Source organism: Jatropha curcas, chromosome 10 (genome assembly GCF_041381405.1).
Source record: "Jatropha curcas cultivar XTBG-Jc1 chromosome 10, XTBG_Jcur_1.0, whole genome shotgun sequence".
In the NCBI taxonomy this organism is placed as follows: Eukaryota; Viridiplantae; Streptophyta; class Magnoliopsida; order Malpighiales; family Euphorbiaceae; genus Jatropha; species Jatropha curcas.
Window position 1 is genome coordinate 8,030,456 of NC_143160.1, and position 24,978 is coordinate 8,055,433.

At 31.6% G+C, this 24,978-nt stretch overlaps 1 protein-coding gene across 1 annotated transcript; it reads right to left on the minus strand.

The window, feature by feature from the left end:
• Window positions 1–12,127: 12,127 nt before the first annotated feature.
• On the minus strand, window positions 12,128–22,939 carry PPC4 (phosphoenolpyruvate carboxylase 4). The gene is made up of 20 exons (XM_012226615.4): window positions 22,610–22,939; window positions 21,505–21,668; window positions 20,876–20,990; window positions 20,415–20,492; window positions 20,242–20,310; window positions 20,047–20,125; window positions 19,856–19,932; window positions 19,619–19,714; window positions 18,655–18,796; window positions 17,847–17,978; window positions 17,383–17,456; window positions 16,989–17,255; window positions 16,027–16,152; window positions 15,817–15,918; window positions 15,589–15,735; window positions 14,596–14,694; window positions 14,322–14,410; window positions 13,701–13,827; window positions 13,406–13,612; window positions 12,128–13,204 (listed from the first exon to the last, which is right to left on the minus strand). Exons 1-20 carry the CDS (start codon window positions 22,763–22,765, stop codon window positions 12,380–12,382), a joined length of 3,171 nt encoding a protein of 1,056 aa, XP_012082005.1. The 5' UTR covers window positions 22,766–22,939; the 3' UTR covers window positions 12,128–12,379.
• Window positions 22,940–24,978: the final 2,039 nt, after the last annotated feature.

Below are 24,978 nucleotides of genomic sequence, written 5' to 3' on the forward strand. Positions count from 1 at the left end.
GTTTAATTAGCTAAATTCATGAAAAAAAATAATTAATCTCTATAAAACGTTATACGTCATTGTATTTAAGATTTAATAAAAAATTCGCTTGACTTTTAAAAGTTATTATAAATACTATATTATCAGATTGTATATATAATTAATAGAAATAGATTTTTGAACAATCAAAGTGAGTTGAAACGCTATTACCAAACAATGTTTTAGAGTTTTGAAATTAACAAATCTTATGAGTTAATTTGCTAGTGGGCTCCCTAGCTAACTCGATAATAATAAATGAAATTGTAAATCAGCTTTAAACTTACAAACAAGCCACAATAATGTTTTTATATTTTATATAAACCGAGTCCGAATTCCAAAATACAAAATCACAATGAAGTCTTTAATCCTCGATATTTCATATGAATCTAAATTTTTTGAAACATATTTTCCTTTGCTTGACGACGGATCGAACAGATAAACCCCAACCATCCAGGTCGACATCTATAAATATAAAGTTAAGAGCTCTGACACTCTTTGCAAGTTAGTGGCATGGTGAAGAGACCTCGATAGCCAGAAGTGGGTAGCAGAAAGGGACAGACAGATATCCAGCTTGAAGCAAAGTGCCCTTCCCAAAAAAATCCACATCAGGGACATATTAAAGAGGGCAGAGCACCATTCTTCTTTTCATCATATAATCTTTGCCTCCACTAAATCTATACATACATATAACACAGCAAATGGAGTAGTCATCTAAATGCCCAGATTATTTGTCTTTGTCTTGCTAAAGTGAAGCATGCATCCACTTTAACCACTTTCAGTTTGAGATTCAAAGTATATTACATTATACTGCTTCTTTGCATTTAATTTTCTTATCTGTTCTATCAAATTCTTATTCATCGAATTTAACCTCCATTTCCATCACCAAACTTGCAAACTAAAGAGCTATCATGTACATACGTACATGTATCTATGAATGTTTAGACCAAGAACATCATTATTGCTAATTATATTCATCCATATATCTTTTAAACCATCCAATCATGTATGTATTTTTTTTTTTTTTTTCAGTTTACTAGTGAATATCCCTATATTTATTTGAATGTCAGTCTAAACTCATTTCAAGGTTTATAATTATTCTTCTCCATAAATAGCATTTTATTATTTTGCAGAAATCGTCCTTTAAATTTAAGCATACCATCTTACAACTTGCGCCAATTAAATATTCTGTTCTTTTCTTTTCTTTTTCTTGATTTGCTCTTAAATCTTTTTAGTGCACGATTGCATGTGGTACTGCAATTTGTCTATTGTGACTTTTGTCACACATGAGAAGTCGTTTTCACTTCTTTTATTTTCTTTTTCCTAAAAGGCACTGACCCTTCGCTATTTTATGAAATCGTTGAGACCAAGTTTTTAAAATTTAAAAAAAAAAAAAAAAAAAAAAAAAAAAGAAGAAGAAAAGAAAAAGAAACCCTCTGAAAAACATAAATCAGAATCTTAGAATTTTAACCAAATGGGATAAGCCATATCGTTGCTGATCGTTATCTGAACTGTAATAACAGGATCAATGCTTATTAAATGATTTTTAAATGCATAACTTAATTGGAAAGTCTACATATCAAAGTTAGAGACTAACTGTTGTAATAATTATTGGTTATAATAGTTATCAGTTGTAAGATATTAATTGATAGTTGTTTATATAGTGATTTAAAATATAAATTTTCGGTAAAAATAATTGTTTGATTAGTTAGATCAACATATATAACTGCAGATGGAGCACTATGATTAAAATGATAAATGAAAAAAGCGATTGCATTTGTCAATAAAGCAACTATTAATTAAAACCATTATGATTAAAATGTTGTTTAAATAATAATAATAATAAAAAAGCGAAACAGCTACCGATATAAATTTAATTGGTATTTTCTTTTTCTCTTAGATAATGAAGAGGGGGAGATGGAGAGTGGTATCAAATTCAGATCAACTCATTAAAATGTATGAAGACTTTCCACTAAATTAGGTATGAATCTTCCGTTTAATTGGTATTTTTTAAAATATAAAAGTAGTTTATTTTTTATTAAAAGTATAATAATTAACAAATTTAGGCATTTGGAATGAGTATTTTATGAGACCTCAATAGTTTATGGCTGGTGAATAATAAACATTCAAAAATTAATACACTTTCAATTTTATAAAGTTAATGCAATATCATATACTTCTTTTCAGAAAAATAAATAATAATCACCGAATGTTTAACTTTTTTTATGGTTATAATAAACAAGGAGAAAATTCTTGACTTGTGAATAAGGTTTTATTTTAGAACTTAAATCATAATTAACTCCAAAATTAATATTCAATGAGTGCTTGAGTAAGATTGGTTAAAAAAACATAAAAAGAAAAAGTGAAATATACAAATTCACTCAAGTATTTTTTTTTTTTCATAATTTTGTAACATTCTTAACTTTTATTTAACTTATTAAAAATTTCTAATTAAAACTGTACCTACTAATTCAATTTGCAAAATCATTTTATTCAATACTCAAATTTATAAAATTAAATTGATTAGACACTTATTAGATAATTGAAAAATAGTGTATAAAATTATTGTTGCAAAAGTTATACTACTTTCTTGTCAGCATTATTTTATTTATTTAAAAATTGAAAAAAAAAACTTATCAAACTCTAAGAGTATAACAAGCCAAAATACACCACATAAACCCAATTTAACTTGATTTAATAAGTAAAAAAATAAGAAAAAAAAAATGATACAACTCATCCCGAAAACTAGAAAACTTCTCTTGGGATAAAGCCTATGTTCAACAACAGCTTTTTAAATAACTTTGAGTCAAAATACTAAACACTACTTAAAAAGTTGTTCATTAACATAACATTTGGACTAGCTTTTAAAATTTATGGTAACGTTTTATGAAAAGTTAACTCATGTAACGTTTAGCTTTGAGTGTTTTATGAAAAGCTACTCAAACGGCTAACAGCTAAACACTACTAGAATAGCTAATTTTTCCGAACAGATCCAAGAAAAGAGGATTGGCTAGAATTCACTTAATAATTATATAAAAGGAAAAAATTTTAAAAGTCAGTATTATAACATGTGAGGTGTATAATTGTCACGATCCAAAACTGTGGACCGGACCGGCACTAAGGCCTAGTAAGCTTAAGGTCCCAAGGCCCGTAGTAAGCCTAACTCACATGAATCCATTTCTTTAAAGTCGATTCCAGAAACAATAAGCCTATAATATAACGTTGTTAAATCATACAGCCAAATCACATTTCTGGCCTAGCTTCTATTTTTCAAATAATTCATAGCTCAGGCCTGTATTTCATATACCTTTAATGTCGTCCATAATATGGGCAAATTGGTCCAATCGTATTTTCAGAGAGTCAATTAGAAAAATTCCACAAGTTTATTGAACAGCACGTTGATACTTTTTACATGGTAAATTGTAATACATGACTCCCTAACTGCAGAGTTCAGTACAAAGATTGATAAGTTTTTATACACAATATTGTACTTTTAAATATTACCAAAAACTTAAATTTACTATTGTAACTCTACAGAGAAAGAAGCAGAACTCATCCGAATTAGCAAGATATCTACCTCTTGAAAAAGATTTGTGGGAGGGGGTGAGTTTCACAAACTCAATGAATAATAATAAACAATGCATAACCCAAACGATCGCACGTGATGCTTTTCACATTTATTATGATGAACACTCGTTCAGTCAAGTACATGTCACAACATCAGCATTCATAAATAATATCACCTTCAAATAATCACATCAAATGGAGATTGGTCAGTGGCGTTACAAAATCCCTCACAAGCCGTCATCACACATGGCTTGTCCTCTCATACGTGTACACCAAACCTGGCCAACTAGTCTATTCCTCACTTGACCGGTCCTCATTGTTTTTTCATTCTCTCTTTCTTTCATTTTCAATAGGAAACCAACATGTGGTTTCGCTATATCATCCATATCATATTTCATCAGGTGCACATAGGGGCATCGTTCTCCCATACACGGCAAACGGTGCCAGACTATATCACAATCCCATGGTGACGCTCTTCATCCCAATTCCACTTGGATATAAGGCACAACATTATCACATCACAAGTAGTCCAATCAACTCACATAATATAATAAATTGTATAAGAGATCAATAAGCTCATATGAATATAATTATGGAATGTGTGTAAATATATAATTTTCATATGCTTATAATATTATAATTTATATAATAGATCACAATGTAAATAATGTTATTTTTATAATTTATTATTAAAACAGCGAATGCTGGGTTTCAATTGTATATACATATTTGTAAGATGAGAAATGATTGATGTATGCAAATAATGGTATGTACCATTTATTATTACTTATAGTGATAAAAGAGAGAGCAAGCCTCCATTTTAATTTTGACCAGTCGGAGCGGTAGAAAAATTTGAATAATCTAAATAAAATACAAATATAAAGAAAGACCGTATTAAACAAATGATTTTCCTTAAATAATATTTAATCTATCATATATCTGCTTAGACATTGGACTGCTTTAATTAATCTAATCAATATTTCTGATAGTATTTTTCCTCAAATAGATCTTTGTATTTGCTCAAGTATTAGTTATTTAATACACTTATCGATTATTACTCGCATAATTCATCCATCGGGCAATCAATAATCCAATAATCACAAGTAACAATTTTATGTTCAACTCATAGCTTATAAATCAAAACAACCTTCGATCTAATCCCAGTATATCCTTAAATAGATTATTTTACTTCATCTCGATATGGTTTGCTTCCTTAACCGGTTGCCAAATAATATATCTTTTATATAACCAAATATAAATAATCCCTTACTCAATTAATCTTAACTCAAGATATTAGATCCTCTAAGTAATCTATCTCATCACCATTTTAGTTCATGTGGTCCTAATTTCGAAATAACTAGTATCCATCCAGCAATAAATTTCAATTTACTTAAATCATTTTCCGTCCTCGAGATAATTCATATAACACTTAAATATTTAATTTGCTTTACTCAATTAATCAATTATCCTTATTAACTTCCAAATTCTCAATTTATTCATACGGTAGTAATTATAATTTGCTCTAATTTGATAAAATCTTATTTTATTCTTAACCCTTAATTATTTTAATCAAAACTAATTTAATTAATATCAACAATTTCTAAACTTGAAATTTAGATTGAATTAAACAAATTGAATCTTAAAATATACAGGTTAAAATTCGGATTTCGGATTCGAGTTCAGCGTGTAATTCTCAAGCTTATGCCTCCCGGTTCTCACCGTAGAAGACTCGCCGGCTGGTCCGCCGGCGCCGCCGTCTCCGATGACCGAAAAACCGTGGCCGCTCGAAATTAAGCGCTCTTCACATCATCTGGTTCGGATTTCAATGAGGAATCCATATTTGGTATCGGTTGGGCGAGATTGGCCGGAACAGGCTCGACAGGAGCTTAGTGCGGCATTAATGTCGCTGTCGATCCAAAAGGGAGGAACCGCAGCTCGCCTGTGCTGCAGCAGTCGCTGGAGTCGTGAGCGGGGAGAAGATGCGACCTGAGCAAAGGCGGTCGGTGGCTGAGATAGCAAGGAGCGGCGATCGAAAGCTGAAATCGCAGCTTGCCTCTGCTACGTCCACCGACAACAGAAACAGAGGAGACGAGGAGAGAGACTGGTGGCGCAAATAGGGTCCGTCAGACCTGTCTGTGGTGACCGAAAACGAAGAGAAAGAAAAAGGTTGAGCGGCACTGGAACGAAGAAGAGAAGAGAAGAAGAAGAAGGAAAGAAAAAGAAAGACAGCCTTCCAGGGTTTTCCATATCATTCTGGTTTGATTCGAATTGATTTGATCCAACTCAATGATTTGGTCCAGTTTTTAACTGATTTATAAGTTTTTCACCCAATTTGAAGATTTCAAACTAGTGTACAGGTTGGATTTAGCAATAATTAAATATTCCTTTTTAAATCTCATTGGTTGCAATTAAACATTAAATTTTTAAACGAAAAATCCATGAAATTGAATTCTCAAGTTATTTCAATAATATCATTAAAATTTGTAATTTTCAGAATACAATAAATTTTCAGTGTTACAAAATTTTGAAACAATTTCACACCTTCAAATAGTAGTAACAACAATTTTTAAAAATTTTAGTTTTTATGTAAAATATTGATTTATACGTAGTTAATAGAATTTTTTAAACAATAATTTTTATATTTTTTAACTATTAAATAAATATTTAATCGAATTAATTTTATAAATTGAAGTATTCAATGAGTTAATTAAAATATTTATTATGTGTAATTATTATAAATTAAAGTTTTAATGAATTAAAGTAAAAATTAAAAATGCTACAAAAAAAATTTTATAAAAAATACATATGTGAATTTATGTATAAGCTTGAATTTTTATATTAAAAAAAATATAAAGATGCATATGGTGGGATAGCGATTTGCTTATGTGGCGAATTGCTGTAACAATAAATGAAATTAATTAGAGCAACTCAAATGTGATTGTGACTTATATGGCATATTAAATAGAAGACATTTACAGTGACGTGGCTATTAGTCTATTTGTAAATATTGAATTTGAAAGCTCTCCAATATATCCTAATCAGAATAAGATTTTAAAAATATATATTATTTTTTAAAATTATATCTAATTGAAATAAAATAAATAAATTGAGCATGAAAAGTTTTAGCGTGAGATACGATTGTGGAAAAAAGAAAATAAAATTAATAGTAAAAAAAGAATTAAATAATTGAGTCACACTGTTTGATAGACCTCCTGAAAATAGAGGGTATAGCTCACAGTGTCTATTTTTTTTTTACACATCAGCTTAACAGATTGAATAGACAATAACATTAAAAAAAATATTATTGTTCAATCATCAATTTTTATTTGGCAATTAAATAAGCCACGATCCACGATCTCATTGGAGTTACTATTAGAAAGCGGTGCAAACTTTTGACTTAAAAGGGTTCCATTAGAATAAACGGTTTGATAAGTTGGTGAGTCAATATCATGCATCACACGTGATCATTACCCAACACACCTTTCTTTCCATGCACACATAATTAACCGCATAATATCATGGGTTTTGGTTGGGTTACTATATTTTTATCATGTAGCCGTATGACTACCTCTAATCCACCATTATCATCCACCAAATCATCAAACTTATATAAATTTTCAATAATTTTGAAAACATCAACTTCTAAATAAATTAATTTCTAATTAAAATTAAAAAGATGATATTAATTAATTAATTAATAACTACAAGTTTAACAAAAGTAACTAGTGATCTAGTTATATATAATATAGCTAACCATGGATATGGTCATGAACTCGGTCTTGGCAAGTTAATTCCATATAATAACTATCTAACTATTCAATAATTATTACTTAAATGTTAATGTGAGTAATATATTAAAGTGTGCTTGGCAATAACTTTTTAAATAGCTTTTACTGATTGGTAATATAGTGATTGAACTAGTTTTTAGAGATTAATGTAACGTTTTATAAAAAATTAACTTATGTAACGTTTTAGTTTTTCGCGTTTTATGAAAAGCTACTAAATCAGCTAATAGAAAACAGTTGATTTTGTTAAACAAATCCTAATTAGAGATGAATGGTAATCGATGGTTGACATAGACATCATCCCTTACATCAATAAACCTCAACAAATATTGTCAATTCCATAATTTGTATGTAAGATTTTAAACAGAATTGATGAGTTTGCCCCAATTGATGTATTACCTCCTTAAATAAGGATTCTGCCGTAGTTAGCAAGTTTCTTACTCAATTGCATATATATACACTGAATTGTCCATTTGACAAAACATTGAAGTTGACTCAAATTAGTGGTGGCCACGGTTCCGGAACCGCTGGTTTCAGTTCTGGAACCGACGGTTCCATTCCAAAAAATTTGGAACCGAAATCAAACCGAAAATTAACTATTTCGATTATGGTTTTGGAACCGAATGGTTCCGGTTTCAGTTTCGGTTCCTCAATAATTTCAAAATCGACGGTTCCGGCCGATTTCGGACCGATTCTGGCCAGTTTCGGACGGTTCCGGTTGGTTTCAGACGGAACTAGAACCTTCGGTTCCAATTGGAACTGGAACCGCCGGTTCGTGGTTCTAAAACTGGTGGAACCGAAACCGGTTTGAACCGATTGTGATTTCGGTTCGGACCGGTTCCGGTTTCAGTTCACACCGATTCAGAACCGACGGTTCTGGTTTCGAAAACCGGATTTTGGCCACCCCTAACTCAAATGTTATTTCCCTTGCAATTGGAATCATCCAACTGACTTCTAATTCAAAAATTCTTTTGCCCGAACAAACGCAACAGAAAGATCAAGAAAGACAAACCAAAAATAAAATAAATATTCAAAGAGTTCTTCTTTCTAACATTTCAATAAGACAATAATTGAATTTCAATGTGACATCACTATGTCATATTTCCATTCCTTTATTTTTTGGAGGCCACCAAATTGTCAAATATAGGCTATACCTAAATATTTGGAATGTTCACAACTTTTTGCATCCGTCTCCAACAAAACTTCTCAGCAGAGAATTCAGATTTGCCGACCGATTTGGTTTAGATCAAAACCAATCTAATTAGAATAGATTTGCTTTCAAAATGGAATGAAATTAATGGGGATACAAGCGGGTATCTATCCTCCTTTCAAGTTTCAAAATGTTATTTTTCACTTTTGTGTTTGGATAATAAATAAAAGATTTTTTTTTTTTTTTTGAAAAAGGCAAAATTTTAGAAGAAAAAATTGTTAATATTGATATCTTACCATTTTAACCTCATTTATCCTTTTACAGGAATTTGATATCACATAACTTCAATATTTAGTTAAAAGTAATTTGGCTATTTAGGTAATTGCATAAAAATTGGAGAAACTTCAATATTCCAATATTATTTTCTCTCCCAAATGAAGAGATTTTATTTATGTAAGATAGAGAAGAAAATAAATTATTTTTTCCTTCATTATTTTTCCTTCTTTTTCAAATAAGTTAAAATTACTTTCCACTATTATTTTTATCAGCTATCTTCAAAAAAATACATCGATCCAAATAGAGTGTTAGTGTTTTAATTAGACAAGACAAATCAAACGACATATATGATGTTGATGCACATTAGTATTTCATGATTAAGTCGTTTACTCCAAAGTTTGTGTTTTATTTCCATTATACCCTAATTTTAAAAATAAATTTCAAAGCTTTTGTCAGTTGGGTTTTGCTATTCAGTCCCACTCTCTTTTTTTATTTTTAATTTAATTAATAATATGTAGTTAACTTTTATTGTTTTTAACCACAGTTAAAAAAGAGAGTCGGATCCAACCATCAAACCCTAATTAGGAGAGACTGTGGATTTCACTTCCTCTTCAATCTAGGATACAATTGCAACAAAGATTTGAATTAAGATAAAATAATCTACTTCTTGAAATTAGAAGCAATCACAGCAAAATGTAAAAATTGGAGTAAATGACTTTATTAGGCCTTGATCATATATATTTATTATCTTATTTTCACTTAAGATATTTTATAATGAGTAAAATATATTTGGTTTTCAAATTATATCTTAATTAATATTTTTATCCTTCTGTTTTCTCGTAAAATTATTATAACTTTTCTAATTTTTGTTTAAACTCATTATTGAGTCATTCTGTCTAAAAATCTATCACTTATTATTAATTAAACATATTTTTAGACGAAAAATACTCACTTTTTGAATGGAAATAGACAAAAATGACTTGATAGTGATTTTAAATAAAATATTAGAGACGTTATAATAATTTCTCAAAAATAGAGAGATAAAAATGTTAATTAAAATATGATTGAAAGATCGAACTGTATTTTACCTTTTTATAATTTATGCTTCTTTAAAAATACTCTTAACCGTAATAAGGTTATATGGATTGAGCTAACATGATCATTGATGTAATGAATTATTACAAACTATCATTTTATTGATAATCAATTGTATAACTGTAGCATCAATTCTTTTTAAATAATTTTAATGTAATTAATAAAGAAAAAGAGAAAATTTAAAGGCTTTACTTGCATTCTCATGCAAAGTTTTCCTAATTTATGTAAAATTGTGATATCTATTAATTAAGTAATTATCATATTTCTGTGAAGGGACATGATCGGCTACAATCAATACACAAGGGAAGGAAAAATTCTTATGAATCACATAGAGAATTAATTTACTTATCTTGTTCAAGTACTATATTGTAAGGCATCATAATTATATTTTCCACCATGAACATAGCCTAAGGCTAAGCTATAATATCTAGGATTTCGAATAAGTTAGGCAGGATTGCATTGTACCGACACATAATGGCTTTGCACCAAAAAAAGAAATTTTATATTTTATATTTACTTATTTGAAATGGTTAATAGAAATTCAGAATCAAATAACAACAAATGAAGTGACCTCCCACTTTAGATGTACTGTAAGACAGTCTCTCGTACCAACTGCTTGTAAATGTAAAGCAAACTTATTTTTAAATAAGTATTTTTTAAAGAAAATTATTATTTATTTCTTTTTTTTTTTGTTAGTTGAAATTATTTCATAATATTTGAAGCATATTATAAAATATTGTTTTCAATTTTACAAGAAAAAAAAATATTGATACATAAAATTTTCATATTTTTTTTTTACTTGTTATCAATTTAGTTGATAATTGATGATGAATGTAGCTAAAAATGATTTATGGTAGTCGTTGAAATAATGCATTTATTTATTTATTTTTAAAGGCTCTCCATATCCTTTTTAAGATGAGATTGTTCTTGGTTTGGGATTCGAGACTCTTCTTTAATAGCTTAATCAAAATATTTAATAATTATTTTTTATGAAAATCAAAAGAATGTTTCGAAGAAAAAGAAAATTAGTTTTTCTAATTCCTATAAATAGATTTGAAATCTAGCTTTCATATATGTTTACTAATATTTAATTTAATGACTTTTGATTTAATAAAATTGAATTTGTTGTAAAAAAAATGAGTATATATTTTTATAACAAGCATAAAATAATTTTAAAATTTTTTAATTTTATATATATACAACATTAGTTTGATAAGCGGTTAGTACAATTTTAAAACAATGAATTTATCATTTTTTTAGAAAAAAAAATAATTTTATTAATTAAAATATTTAATAAGTATAATTTTATTATAAATTAAAATATTGAATAAATTAAATAAAATCCGAGAGCGCCTTGAATTTTTCTTATAAAGTTGACGTGGCAATTAGCATAAGAGTTGAGAACGGCACAAGATTGAAAGTAAGCTGGACATCACTAAAAACAGAAGTGGGAGATTGCTTATTTTATACTTTGGTTGAGGAAGCTTCATAACTATAGCAGGAAAGTATTTACAGAGACATGTTTGATTGAACCTCACCTTCCATGTGGCAGCACACACATTGCAAGGTATCTCTCTTTTCAACAACATTTAGCATCTTTATTTTATATTTTCTGTCTTCACAATACTTACTGAAAAAAGACAAGTTTGTAGATTTCGGACATCATTATTATTGTTATTCACATATTTGTTAGTGGACACTGCAATAAAATCTTCCGGACAAAAGGATTTCTCAATCCAATGTCTACTAAATTTCCCATTCTTTACATTTTGTTTTTTTAATTAATGGATGTGATATAAATGTTTCACCAACCGTTAAAATTCAAGATAGTGCAGGAAATAAGAATTATAGAAAGGGCATGTAGAAAAATAGAGATTGCTTTAAAATTGAAAATCATTATATTGACAAGGATTCTAATTGTGAATGAAAAATTTACAGTACTTTGAAAAGAAAAATACAATGAATTGAAATTGTTTGAGTTTGATTGATTGGTTTTTTGGTATCGATTGTTGGAACCCCTCCTAATCCTATGTGTTTAAGCTTGTCCTTTGACCTGTAATTGCTTTCTGCTCCACTTCTACAGTTGATTCTCATCCACCAGTTAAGAAATTATGGGGCTTTTACTATTTTGGGGTAATCAACTATTTTAATTTAAAGCCCAAATTAATTATATATGTTTAACTGAAGCCCAAAACTCATAAATGGTATAAACATGCAATAAGGTTGCAAAATAACAAAATTATCCAGAAACAAGAAACGCTTTCCATTGCTTAAGAGAACAAAATCCAGTAACCATATCATATATATATATATATATATATATATATATATGTCTGTATGTTTTACGAATATCTGATTCTAAATTATCATATACTCATGAAATTAGCCATCAAAATATATTGATAGCCACCAAAGGAGAATAGAAAATGTAATAACAACAAAGGAAAGGGCATAGCTGATAGCTTTCATATGTGAGCCTGAAAGAGTTTGCTCAACCTGTGTTCCTCATCCCAGCGGCAATCCCATTAATAGTTATCTGCAGGGCATCTCTCAGCTTATTATTGTCATCGTCGCTTCTCAGCCTCTTTAGAATCTCCACCTGCAACATGTTCATGGGATTAAGATAAGGAAGCCTACTCTCTATAAGCCTCCTCAGGCTCCGGTTGTTCTCGGAAAGTTTCTCGTGCTCGCTAACCACTAAGACATATTTTTCTGTTGTCAAGAGTTCCCTCCTAAGCTCAGCACCAATCTCTCGCCTGTTTGGAGATACAAGTACTTCATCATAGTGCTTTGCTATTGGAATGTCTGCCTTTCCTAAAACCATTTCTATAAGGTCAATAGTAGATTGGAAAAAAGGCCATTCGTTGTACATTGCTTTTAAGTCTTCAGTGAATCCCTTCTCACAAGCATCCTTTAAACCTGCTCCAACTCCAAGCCAAGCAGGAAGAACAAATCTAGTTTGTGTCCATGCAAATACCCATGGAATGGCACGAAGATGCCCAATACCAGTTGAAGCTTTTCTTCTTGTAGGCCGGCTTCCAATGTTAAGGAAGCCAAGCTCAGCTTGGGGAGTAGCCTCATGGAAATAGGCAAGGAATTCTGGGTTTTCATAGACTGTGCTCCTGTACCTCTGGCAACTGATTTTTGAAATTTCTTCCATGACATTACGCCATTTTTCTTCTCGAGGTTGATGTGGAGGACGTAGAGTTGAAAGCAGCACTGCAGTTGTGTATATCTCTAGCTGTCTAACAGCTGTATGTGGCAGACCAAACTTGGCCTGCACCATTTCTCCTTGTTCAGTTGACCTAAGAGTGCCCTGCAAATTGAATACACATGCCATGTTCAACACCAGAATAATTTCTTTGCCACAGTCACTTGACTCGCTATAATTGATTATTGAAATTTGACGGTTTAATGCTGATAGGATTTTGGAAAAATTGGCAAGTGAAAATAGTATTCACCAAAAAAATCATCAAAACAGACTAACAGTTCCCATCGCAAAGATGCATAAACTCACCATTACTGAGCCAGGAGGTTGGGATTGTATAGCAAGATAGGTGGGACCACCACCACGACCAATGCTCCCTCCACGTCCATGGAAAAGAGTCACTTTGATACCATATTCATTGCATGCTGCCACAACATCCTCTTGAGCTTTGTAAAGTTCCCATGCAGCAGTAAAACGACCAGCATCTTTACCAGAATCAGAATATCCAACCATAACCTGTCCATGACATTTGCGAAAGCTCCAGAAAATTACATAATAATCCTACTAAAATCAACTTCGGAAGTGGCCTTTATAAAATGAATACCTCCTGATGCCCATTATGGTTCTTAACGACGTGCTCCCGGTACCAATCAATTGATAACAATTTTCTGATCACTGAACCAGCCCCTCTCAGGTCCTTCACAGTTTCAAACAATGGAACTACTCGTAGCCTGTTCCAGTATGTATGTATTGTGATAATATATACTGAATACTGTGACTGCAATACAAGCTAAGGGCACGCACTTCTCTGCTCAGCCCTGACAAGTTTTTCTAGCATGCAAGCAGAGATGACCCAATAGATTATGCATATACCATCAATCTAACATAGAGATTCAAATGAAAATCAAACCTTATGATAAAATGCCATGTGACCACTTCCAGAATTATATCTAATACCCGTGTAGCACATTCACCATTAATAGGATCATTTTCTTTCTGTAAATCCCAAAAGTATGTATTGACCAAAAATGATAGCCAGAAATCACTTAACTTCGATTGCTTAAAGTAGTGCACACATAAGTGAGAACTTTTATCACAGGAAACACATGCACAGCAATTTTAAGAAACATGCACACATTTAAGACATGCATTGTTCAGAACATATGACATATCACATCTGAAAAAAATTTTCTCGGAGCACCGAAACTAGGAAATGTGAACTCACGTTCCACCAGGACATGGTCTCCCTATCTGCCCCCTAACAGCAAGCCGGGCATCCTTTTGCAGAAGCTCCACAGCAAGGACGTCACTTGCCTGCCAAACAGCAAGTTCAAGCCAACATCACCATTCATTCTCTAATAATACACCTCAAAAGAGGGGAAAAGACCTCTAAGAATAAAAGGCAGATGCTCTGATATTAAATTCATAGGCAGAAGTTACTTTCTTATGCAGAAAAAAGAAATGGATTTGCAAGAATCAGTAGCGATAGACAAACATACATTAGATGCCATAGAAATCACATAAGCTCCAAGTGAATCACTCCCCAGCTCAGCAGCAACACGAAAAGTATCCAAGACTTCTTTAACATCAGGAGCAACCTGCAAAGGCCAATTAAGATGAGGCAAACATATCCACCACAAGCAATATGATAGGAACAGAACAGAAAAACAAGTAAAATGCACCATATATGATGTAAGAACCCTTTGCAATGCCATCTCAAGAAAAGAGATGTAATGACAAATTAATGAAAGCAGAAAATACGATTGGCTCTTATAAAATACAGCATATATTTCGCACAAATTAAGTTGTGAAACTTCAAATAGTAAACCATTTTCGTTAGTCCAAGTCGTCATCAATGTAGAGTTGGCCTAGATTGTATGAACTCTCTTGGACAAATGTAAATCTATACCCAAGGTTGTGCTATTATGTAGGAGACTGATTAAAACCTTTCGAGAACTTCAAAGTGCCACAAGTGAACATTTATAAATTATAACTATACTTAAGAAATACTCAAAAATCCAATAGATGGACACCTTTAAAGCACCCCACATTACAAAAAACTAAATTGCCACATGGATTTGCAAATATCAGGGGGGGTAAAGATAAATCTCTCCTTCTACTACCTACTTCAAAACTAAAACCTGGTGAACGTAGTAATTCAAATCATTGGACATTAACCTCAAATTATTAGTGTATCTAAAATAGAACAAAAGCAAAGAATCAGAGGGAAAATGTTGTTCTTCAGTTGTCCTTTTTTTTTTTTTCTTTTTCCATTTTCCAGAAAGGAAACCTTAAACAAACAAAAAAAATTCGTTCGCAGAAAATTATTCCTCAAGTTGGCCCATTAGGCCTTAAACCTGCAACCTTTTAGTTGCAAGAAAAAAGTTTTTTTCATCATTGCCTATTTGCACTAACAAGCAACGAATAAGTTTCTATATCTGATTTTCTGGCCAAAAGTCACTGAAATGATGTCTAAACATGTAGAGTGTTACCTCAATAGAAGGAGGAACCAATGGTCGCTTCCCTTTCAGTTCTCTTGTCAGAAATTCCAGTTTCTTTTCTTCATCCCACTCGCTGTATGTGCCCATATCCAAATATTTGGTGATTGCATCTAATGTTTCAGCATGTCTAACAGATTCCTATTACATTGCAAAAAATTTCAGGAAGAGGAACTTTACAAAAGATCATAACTACAGCAAATAAGCCAAAACAAGATGCACCTGCCGCAAGTCCAGCTTCATTAACACCATCCCAAAGGTAGCAACTCTTCTTATCAGATCAGCCAGCCGACCATCAGCTAACACTCCAGCTCCACAGGATTGCTGCAAAATTGATACTGAACATCAATTTCAACTAAAACCACTAGCGTTGACACTTTTTATCATTATTATTCAAAGGAGAGAATTGTTATAGAATGATTCAGATATTACCAGGGACTCATAGCATAGAAGCAGTGGTTCCAGTAATTGATCTGTTGTCTCATAGTACTCCAGTGGATCATTTTCACAGGGAAGATCCTCTAGAAGAAGTTCCAACCGTTTTCTTGTTCTTGTGAGCTAATATCAAAGATCATAATAATGCATACATTATCCATCTACAGTTAATAAAAGGGAATGATTAAATAAGAAAAAAGTCCTTTTCCTCCTACTAGTGAGCAAGCTATTTTAAAATACTTTCAAGACTGCTTTTCTAAGAAAAGGGCATTAACGATAACAGATTCCTCAACAATGATAAACCAAAGGCACATCAAACAAAGTCACGGCTAATGAAACTAAAACTTAACCAATTGGTGTATTGACTACAAACACTTAAAAGTTCTCTTTGACCAGAAGCCGTTTTGAATGAACTGAATGCTAATTTTAGAAGTTACTTTTATCCATCTTTTAAAGCCTTCTCCGGTTAATTAATCCTTCTCTATAACAATAACTCAAACAGAGCCATACTGTGTGCTGTAAAAACAAAATAGAAGACAATTTTTCAGACAACCGCTCAAAAATCATAGATTTCCACACAAATCCTTCCTAAGAATTGGTCATCGTAATCTAATTACCAAACTATATCCTCATCCTTAAACCCTTTACAAGGTTTAAATTTTGGAGATAATTAATTCATTATATAAAGAACATCCCCGTCAAACTGTTTCTCTATATGAAAATGGATAAGAGAAACATACTAGGCTTCAATCAAATTAATCAACTCACAGAAACTACTGCTTGTCTTACACCTTTCTATTATAAGCCCTTAATATCATTAATTCTTTTGAACTGTGACTTTATACTGTTGGCTGGTAAATGGACAGTCCCTGATCTTGGCTAGAAATTTGTTTTCTTAGCAGCACCATATCGACAAGAAAAAAAAATGTCCTTTTTTCGTATTTGACAATAAGGAATACCTTGTCTTTCACATTGCCAAGGACAATTCTATAAGGAGCAATTCCAGGACGTTCAGGCAGACTTGGCTCTAGAAGCTTCTGGAAGCTGGATCTTCCTGTCATAGATTCTGCAAATATTTTCCTCTGAGCAAGTAGTTGACTAGAGGTGAAAGATCCTCGCGGTGTCCCAGTAGTGGCAGAAGCACTTGAATTAGCAATACTTCCATTTGGAAATGATATATGTGAACCATTACTAGAATTTCCAGAATTTGAAGAATTCACAGCATCCTATAAAAATTACAGTCAGAAAGAGGCAAATAAATAAACTGCTTCAATAAAACTCCAGCTACAATGATTATGTTAAGAAGAAAATTTAGTCAGCCCTGTAAAGTCAAGACCCAAGAGCATGGCTCACCTGAGAACTCAAGGGCTTGTACTCAGTCCCTGGAAGTTCAAGTTTGGGATACTGAGATCCACCATCATTGCATTCTACACAAAGACACAAGTCCAATAAGGAATAAGCCAATTTTATTACTGTCTGGTCATTGCATCGTATATCAGGCAAAATAAATGACTTGAAAAAAGAAAGTGGCAAGCAAGTGGCACTTGGAAGTGTATGTAGAGCTTGACATGATTCGTAACTGGCTTAATTGTAATTACATGATTTGTAACATGCTTTTATACAAGCATCTCCAAAAAAAAAAAAAAAAGGCATTATGATATTACTTCTTCTAAAATTTAGGTATTATAGAAATGGTACTATATTAATTTAAAAAAAAAAAAAAAACAATAATCTCAACGTATTTCGATTGCAGTTAAGCCATAATTATATAGATAACTCTGGACTTATACAGGAAATTGCAAAACAAATTTATTTACCAGTGCAAGCTGGAAGATCAGCCCTATCTGGAAGTTGTCTGGGAAGAGATCTAGCTTGTTGGCCATGATGCTTTATTTGACTCCTGCTACCAGGTTGATTCCAACTGTCATATCGATCCTCTGATGAAGTTTCTGTAAAGAAAATTAACCCACCGTCAGATCTCATTAGGATAATTAGGATGCAAGTGAAACATTGTGAAAACCAAGAGAGATAAGCCAAAAATAATTTTACATTGAAGATGATATTAAGTATTAACATTCATTAAATTTGCAATTGTATTGAAGGTACATAAAGACAAATTCTCTAAGGCTACATATGATTTCTTCAATTCATATGATTCATGCTATGGATTTTTAAAAAAAGCACAGACATAATTTCAACATAGGGTAACCACAGAACAAGGTTCTTTTCAGATTATAATTTCTCAGAACAAAACAAGAAAATACATAAAATATTCATAACTATATTCAGTAAGAGAAAAGGACAGACAAAATCAAAAAATTTTCAAAGTGGCCTGCAAATTTAAAATGAAGAGAAAAATTACCATAAAATAAAAAGGCCATAGAAAAAGAAATGAGAGAATGAACAGAAGAACACAACCACTTTATCCTTCATAATAAGTAAGAAGCTACACCAAATTGACTAATGTACAATGCATTACGTAAAAAAACTTCACCAAGGGCCCAGCCTTTCTAAAATTCCTTTATGCAGTTTGTCTTTCGTTTGTTGGCAAGGGCATCTATAATAAACTTCAAATGAATATTGTTAGATCTCATAAACAAGTTCAAACATGCCAATGACACAAACCTTCCATTAGAATGTCATTTGCCACTTTTAACAACCTATCGTTGCACTGGTTCATGGATAGCTCAAACCTGAGGCTATCAACTTCTCGAATGTAAAGGTCCATGGCCATCCATCTAGATAAAAGAGAGACATCTCTTGTAACCTGAAACATTGAAAGACCACTTGTCAACATTTTGTTCCTGAAAGAAACAGTGCGATATGGTTCATGTGAAAGTAAAATAATTTGCAAAATACACACGATCTCAGGACAAACATAACACAAAATAAAGCATGCTCCAAAAACAAAGTTTCTTGCAGTCCAAAATAAGTGATTCTTCAATTTCATCAATGAAAGAATGAAACTGCCTATGCATCAGGGGTGCCATACATTTTGATATGAGCACTTAATTTTTCAATTCAAAAGAAACTGTAAACATTTCAACATGAGCAGTTAATTTTTCAGTTCAAAAGAAACTGTACTATTGGGAAACTGAAAGATAGGCTCTCATCGAAACCTATAATAAAAATAAAGATGCTAAAATAACCTAAGACAAACTACTTTAATAACAACCTTAGAATTCAGTAGCATAAAATGCTATGAATAGCAAAGCAAAGATGAAACTTGTTTACTCAATACTTGCCAACTTTTCCATGAACACCTTACTTCTTTCACGTTCGCAAGGAATAAAATGGTAGATTAATGTATAATTAATTGTAAATTAAAGTATGCAGTCAATAATTAGTGAAAAAGGTTGCCCTTTTCTATTCTTTCCTGTTCTAAGACGAGGATATATTTTTCCTAAAATGATGATAAGGTACTATAACAGAAGAATGACTAGGCAAGTTCATCACTCCCATTCCATGTGTCATTTATCAGTTAAATTAACAAATCAAATATGTAGAAATCCTACCCACAGCAAAGCTGCAGATAATGGAAGATTGTCACGACTAACAAGCAGCTGAAGGAACTTTAGAAGTCTCTCACCTTTGATGTTACATTTGGATTTCCATCTCTATCACCTCCCATCCAAGACCCAAACTTTATTGGTGTGCAAGTTAATGGAAGTGGCTTCCCTGTATGCTGAGGGAGGAAAAAAATTGAACAAAATGGAAAAGCAAAGCAGCAGTCAAAATCACTTGTGAGAATTGGAAAGCCAGTGAAATCCGTAATACGTGCAGCCAACCAATCTACCAGCAATAAAAACATTAAGGGGCAACAAACCTTCTTTAGGGCATTGCTAACACGACGTAAATAATGAGGGACAGCTTTCCACAGGGACTGCTCCACAATGTTCAAGCCTGAGAGCATTACACATTAAAAAAAATCATCAATCCTATCCTAGGGATGAAGAACATTTCTTGCAAAGCACCCAGCTTGCAATTTCTTTATTATTTAAAAGCCAAATGCTCTACCAGCCCTAGCTTCATCTACTGGTGTAGGTTTGTGACGCCTAAGCTCATCTGTCTGCCATATTGAAGTAATCTCTCTTACCTGCAAAAGCAAGAGCAAACAAAAAACTCAGAAAAAAGTTCTCAAAGAAATCATACACCTCCCACACTCCATGCTGGCTTTTGTGAGAGATAAGTTGTCAGGCATGGGAACCATACCAGATCTTCAATCAGCTTTTCCCGATCTTCATGAGTAAGATCAGTTCGGTCATTGTAATCTAAAAGATGCTGCAAGAAAACCCAAATAATATTCAAATAAATGGGTTATCATCATGCTAACTGACATCAATTCCAAAAACAAAATACAAACAAACAAACAAAAAAAAACTTACAGCAATTCTAATGTGCTTATATTGCAAGGTACGACGATTAATTTGAGTAGGATGTGCAGTAAGAACAATTTCCACCTCCTGCAACAAGAAAAATTGGATAAACAAACACAAAAATAGTGCTTTATCAAGCTCGCTCTCAAACTTGCCGCTGTATTATGCTTAATGCTTTATTAACTGCAGAGAAAATTTAGGAAACAAATAGGAATTCCTGTTGTTATCTTAGGCATTCAATCTGTGAGATCCCTGTAACATGAGTTTACTAAATGAAACCCAATACAACTATTTCAGCTGCATTGACATACTCTTGTATTTTTCAGAAACTTGAACAACGTTACTCATATTTAAAAATCTTATTTTATCTTAATTCTCAACATAAGGGACCTGCTAAACCATCACCTTAAGGGAGAAAGGGGGAAAAAAAAAAGTTAACTCAAAGCCAAAAACACCAGTTAGAAAAAAACCTGCTTGCAAAATGTGTCATAAAGCTGCTCCGAAGAGATTCCACCTTGCAACAGCTGATTAAAAATGTCATCACAAGATTTTGATAGGTGTGTCATACTCCGTGCCTTGCGAACCCTGTAGCATGCAATATCTATTTACATAATTGACACAGAAAGGCTTCCCAATTTAAAATTGAACTACTCTCGGAGGAGTGCTCAAATGGTAAGGAGGGAAACGAAACTAACTAAATTGAAAGGCTATTTGCTTCATCATCATCAACTAACTCTCCAGTGGTTTACAAAAAGTATATGATATAAAGGAACAGAAGAAGAAGCTCAAGAATCAGATTTCTAAATGGGATTCTTCCTTTACTTTCCTTCCTACCATCTAAGAACTTAAAGAGCATTAGCTCCTCCTTCGTGTTATTAGAAGCAAAGAAATAGAAGTCCACAAAACAACACTCCTTGGGTACAACAAACATTAAGGACAATGCATGGCCGATAATGCAATTTATTGCTTCCAAATTAAGCAATCCTTAATATCGATTCGTCAAGCTTATGATAATTCAAGGATATTGACATATATTGAAAATAAAGCTAACCAACTTAGCAAAAATGCATAATAAGAGATGATAGTATGCAGAAACTACCTATGATGGGTCTCTGCAATCCCCATCAAAGTAAGGTAATGGCTAAATGCACGAGCAAGAGTCAGGGCTTCCTCTAATGTCATCCTTGATATCTCCGAGGCCAGCTGCTTCTCCAGCAGCTCAGCCATATCTTCTACCCCCGCCAATCTCATATTACAAGCACTCTGTAATGACACCCATATATATTTCTAATCAATATCAGTATACTATATTTCTGCATACCAAGAAAATGCAGAAAGAAAATAACAATCAAAATGGGAAAAAAAGATATTTGCTTGCCATGTGAATGAGTGATTTCATATCAAACATATTCTAAATCATAAACTTATTTGTGATCAAAACACCAAACAAAATTCTAAAACAGAAACACAACATTGAAAAAATTGAGCCAGTCTGATTTCTTAATGCCGTATAAGAATATCAATATGAAATTCTATTAAAAGGAGCAACGTTAAATACAAACAAATACAGAGAGAATCAATGATCCCGAATCTGCTAAAAACTTTTAATATACTTGTAAAAACCATTTGGCTATTTCTATAAATAAATAAATAAACATAAATCTATTTGGGTTATAGGTTACTTTCTCTCCATTTTCTCAGTATCCAAACCGACAATATACTCAACATTAAATAAATACTAAACTAAAACACAGATCTATTCGCCCTATTTTCTCTCTGTTTTCTCAGTACCCAAGCACATAAGAAACCAAAAAAAAAAAAAACAAAAAATTATGCATATTCAGCATCAAAGAAAACTGGAGAGAGATTCTTCAGAAGGGAATAGAAAAGGAAAAAGAGAGACAGAGTTAGCAGTTCGCTAAGTTAATTTAGCCTTGCATTTTCCAGAAAAAAAATTCAAAAAAAAACCTTAAAGCCCCATATCATATTTCATTTCACACTATTTCCTCTGCGTTTTCAGAGTGAAAACAGAACCATGCATAACAATACTGACAACACCTTTAACCAAAACTCCCATACAGTCTCACGAAAACCAAGCATAAACCCAAAAATCAAAACAGTTTTAAAGCATCAACATAATAACTTCTCTCACAGAGTCAGTGAAGAAGAACTTGAAATGACAAATTTTTTGAACAAAAAGAAACCTGAGCGAGGATCCGATTCCTTTCAAGTTTCTCCATGAATTTGCCTCCGACTTCTCTCTGCAAAACATCATTTAACAAACTCCCCAGAAGCTTACAATCATCATCAAAGCTTTGAAATGAGATTTCCTCCGCTATATCATCTGTTGTGTCCGTCATTGTATCCAAACAGCCAAAAAGAGAAACACCAAACACTAAAACAGAGCACCTTTGTACACAAATCCCACTGTCGCTATAGAGAAAGAGAAATCTCAATAAACATAGATTCTGTTTTCTCTCTCTTTTTTTTTTTTTTTTTTTTTTTTTTTTTTTTTTTTGGGTTCAGGAGAGAGTGAAACAAGGAGAGTGTGAAGCTGGCAGTGTTAATGGAAATGAAATAGAGGAGGAGGAGACCTTTCTTTTCTGGTATTTTGTTTCTACGAAAACTTCTGTTAAATGTAGGGCCCAGTATTTTTTTTCATGGTAAAGGAAATGCCAGGGAGAGATTAACACGTGGCGGTCAATGAGAGAAAGATGGGTTTTTTTTTTTTTTTTTTGTCTCGTGGTGATACTGAAATTTTTGTAACCTTGTGATAGCCAGTGGTTTCCGGGAATTATTTACTTGAAAATTTTCCCGGAATAAATGCCTGCATGTTTTTTACATTTAGAAACATCTTGAAAAATAGGATCTTTTTAGGAGATTCCAGATTCCTTTGAGTATATGGATATATTATTTGGAATATTTGCTTTTTCAGGCTTAGATGGAAAGTTTAGAAAGTTATATGCTTTTTGGTTCTTTTAAATTTTAAATAGTTTATTATATTAGTTATATTATTATCTGCATAATTAATTATCATTTTTTATTTTATAAGTCAATAACTTTAATCTGCTTTTTAGAAATGTAAATCTTGGCTTATCAACTTTATAAGCATGTTTGCTGTCTGAATTAGTGTTTTTTAATCACCAGATAGTATTTCATAATGTAAAAAAGTAATTTATATTAAAAATTAAAGGAATGAATGTGAGATTATTTATCTCCTAAATTTACAATTCAAGCCCAATTTGCCTCAAAAAGCCCAAATTATGCGCAAGTCACAAGTTAAAATTAGGAGATAATTGAGATATTTTGCACTTGGATTAAGATTGATGGGACAAATTAAGTTAAATTAAAATTACTATGTAAAATATAGTTATCAGTTGAAAATGTCAATTTTCAGTTTTATAACTAGATTTTATTTTAAAATATTATTATTATTGTGTGATTGCTGAATGCTTTAAAATAAATATGGCAGAATACATAAATTCACCACTGAATTTTCTTAATTTAATTTTATAGTATCTTCAACTTTTTACTTTAATTTATTAAACATTTCAATTTATAAAACTACATCTATTAAACACTTCAATTTTAAAAATTATTTTATTGAACACTTCAACTTACAAAAATTAGATCAATTAAACATTCATTAAAAAGTTAATATTTATAAAAATAATTATTTTAAAATTCATATTAACTACATATCAAATCAATATTTTACAGATAAAATTCAAAAATTGTAAAAATAATTGATATTAGTGTCAAAATATGTATAATATTACCAAAATTTACAAATTCAAGTGCATGATAAGTCATCTATAAAGTTTAGAGTGTTAAAAGATTAAAATTACAAAATTCAATGATGAATTACGTATTCAGCCAAATAAATATTGAAAAACACATAGAAACTGAAATCTCAATTTCCTTCCTTTGTTCACTAATACAAATAATCGAGTGAGAATAAAAAATAGAAGGGAAGGCAATGAATAATTATTGCTTAAAAGATTGTTAGAAATAGAAAATATTTTTTCTAGAAAAACAAATCCAATTATACTTTTTAGAAAATATGAATGTGATTCTCATTTTAATTTTTCATATTGCGTGCCAAATATAAGAACAAAAACACCAAATACGAGAATGAGAAAAAAAGCCGACCTCATAAAAATGTCTCACTCCTCATATAAATGGAAAAATCAACTAGATCATCACTGGATTGGCTTCTCGAAAATAATTTATGGAGAAAAACAGTACAGTTTATTTAGTAAAATTAGAAAATGAAATTAAAATTATTATAATTTACAAATATCTTGCAAACAATTAATACTGGTAATGGTCCCATGATTTAAAGAGGAGGCAATCTAGCAACATTTGTCTGTCTCAAATCTCAATCAGAACTTCAATACCCAAAACCACATCGCATTTTATCAATTATATATTGAAAATAACAGTCTGTCTGATAACAAAAACATATAAATAAATATTATTATTTGGAAGAACGTAATGGAAAAGGGGCCCAATTTGTATACATTGCAAGAACACGTTAACAGTTGTAGACCCACAAAATCCAGGGCTTTAT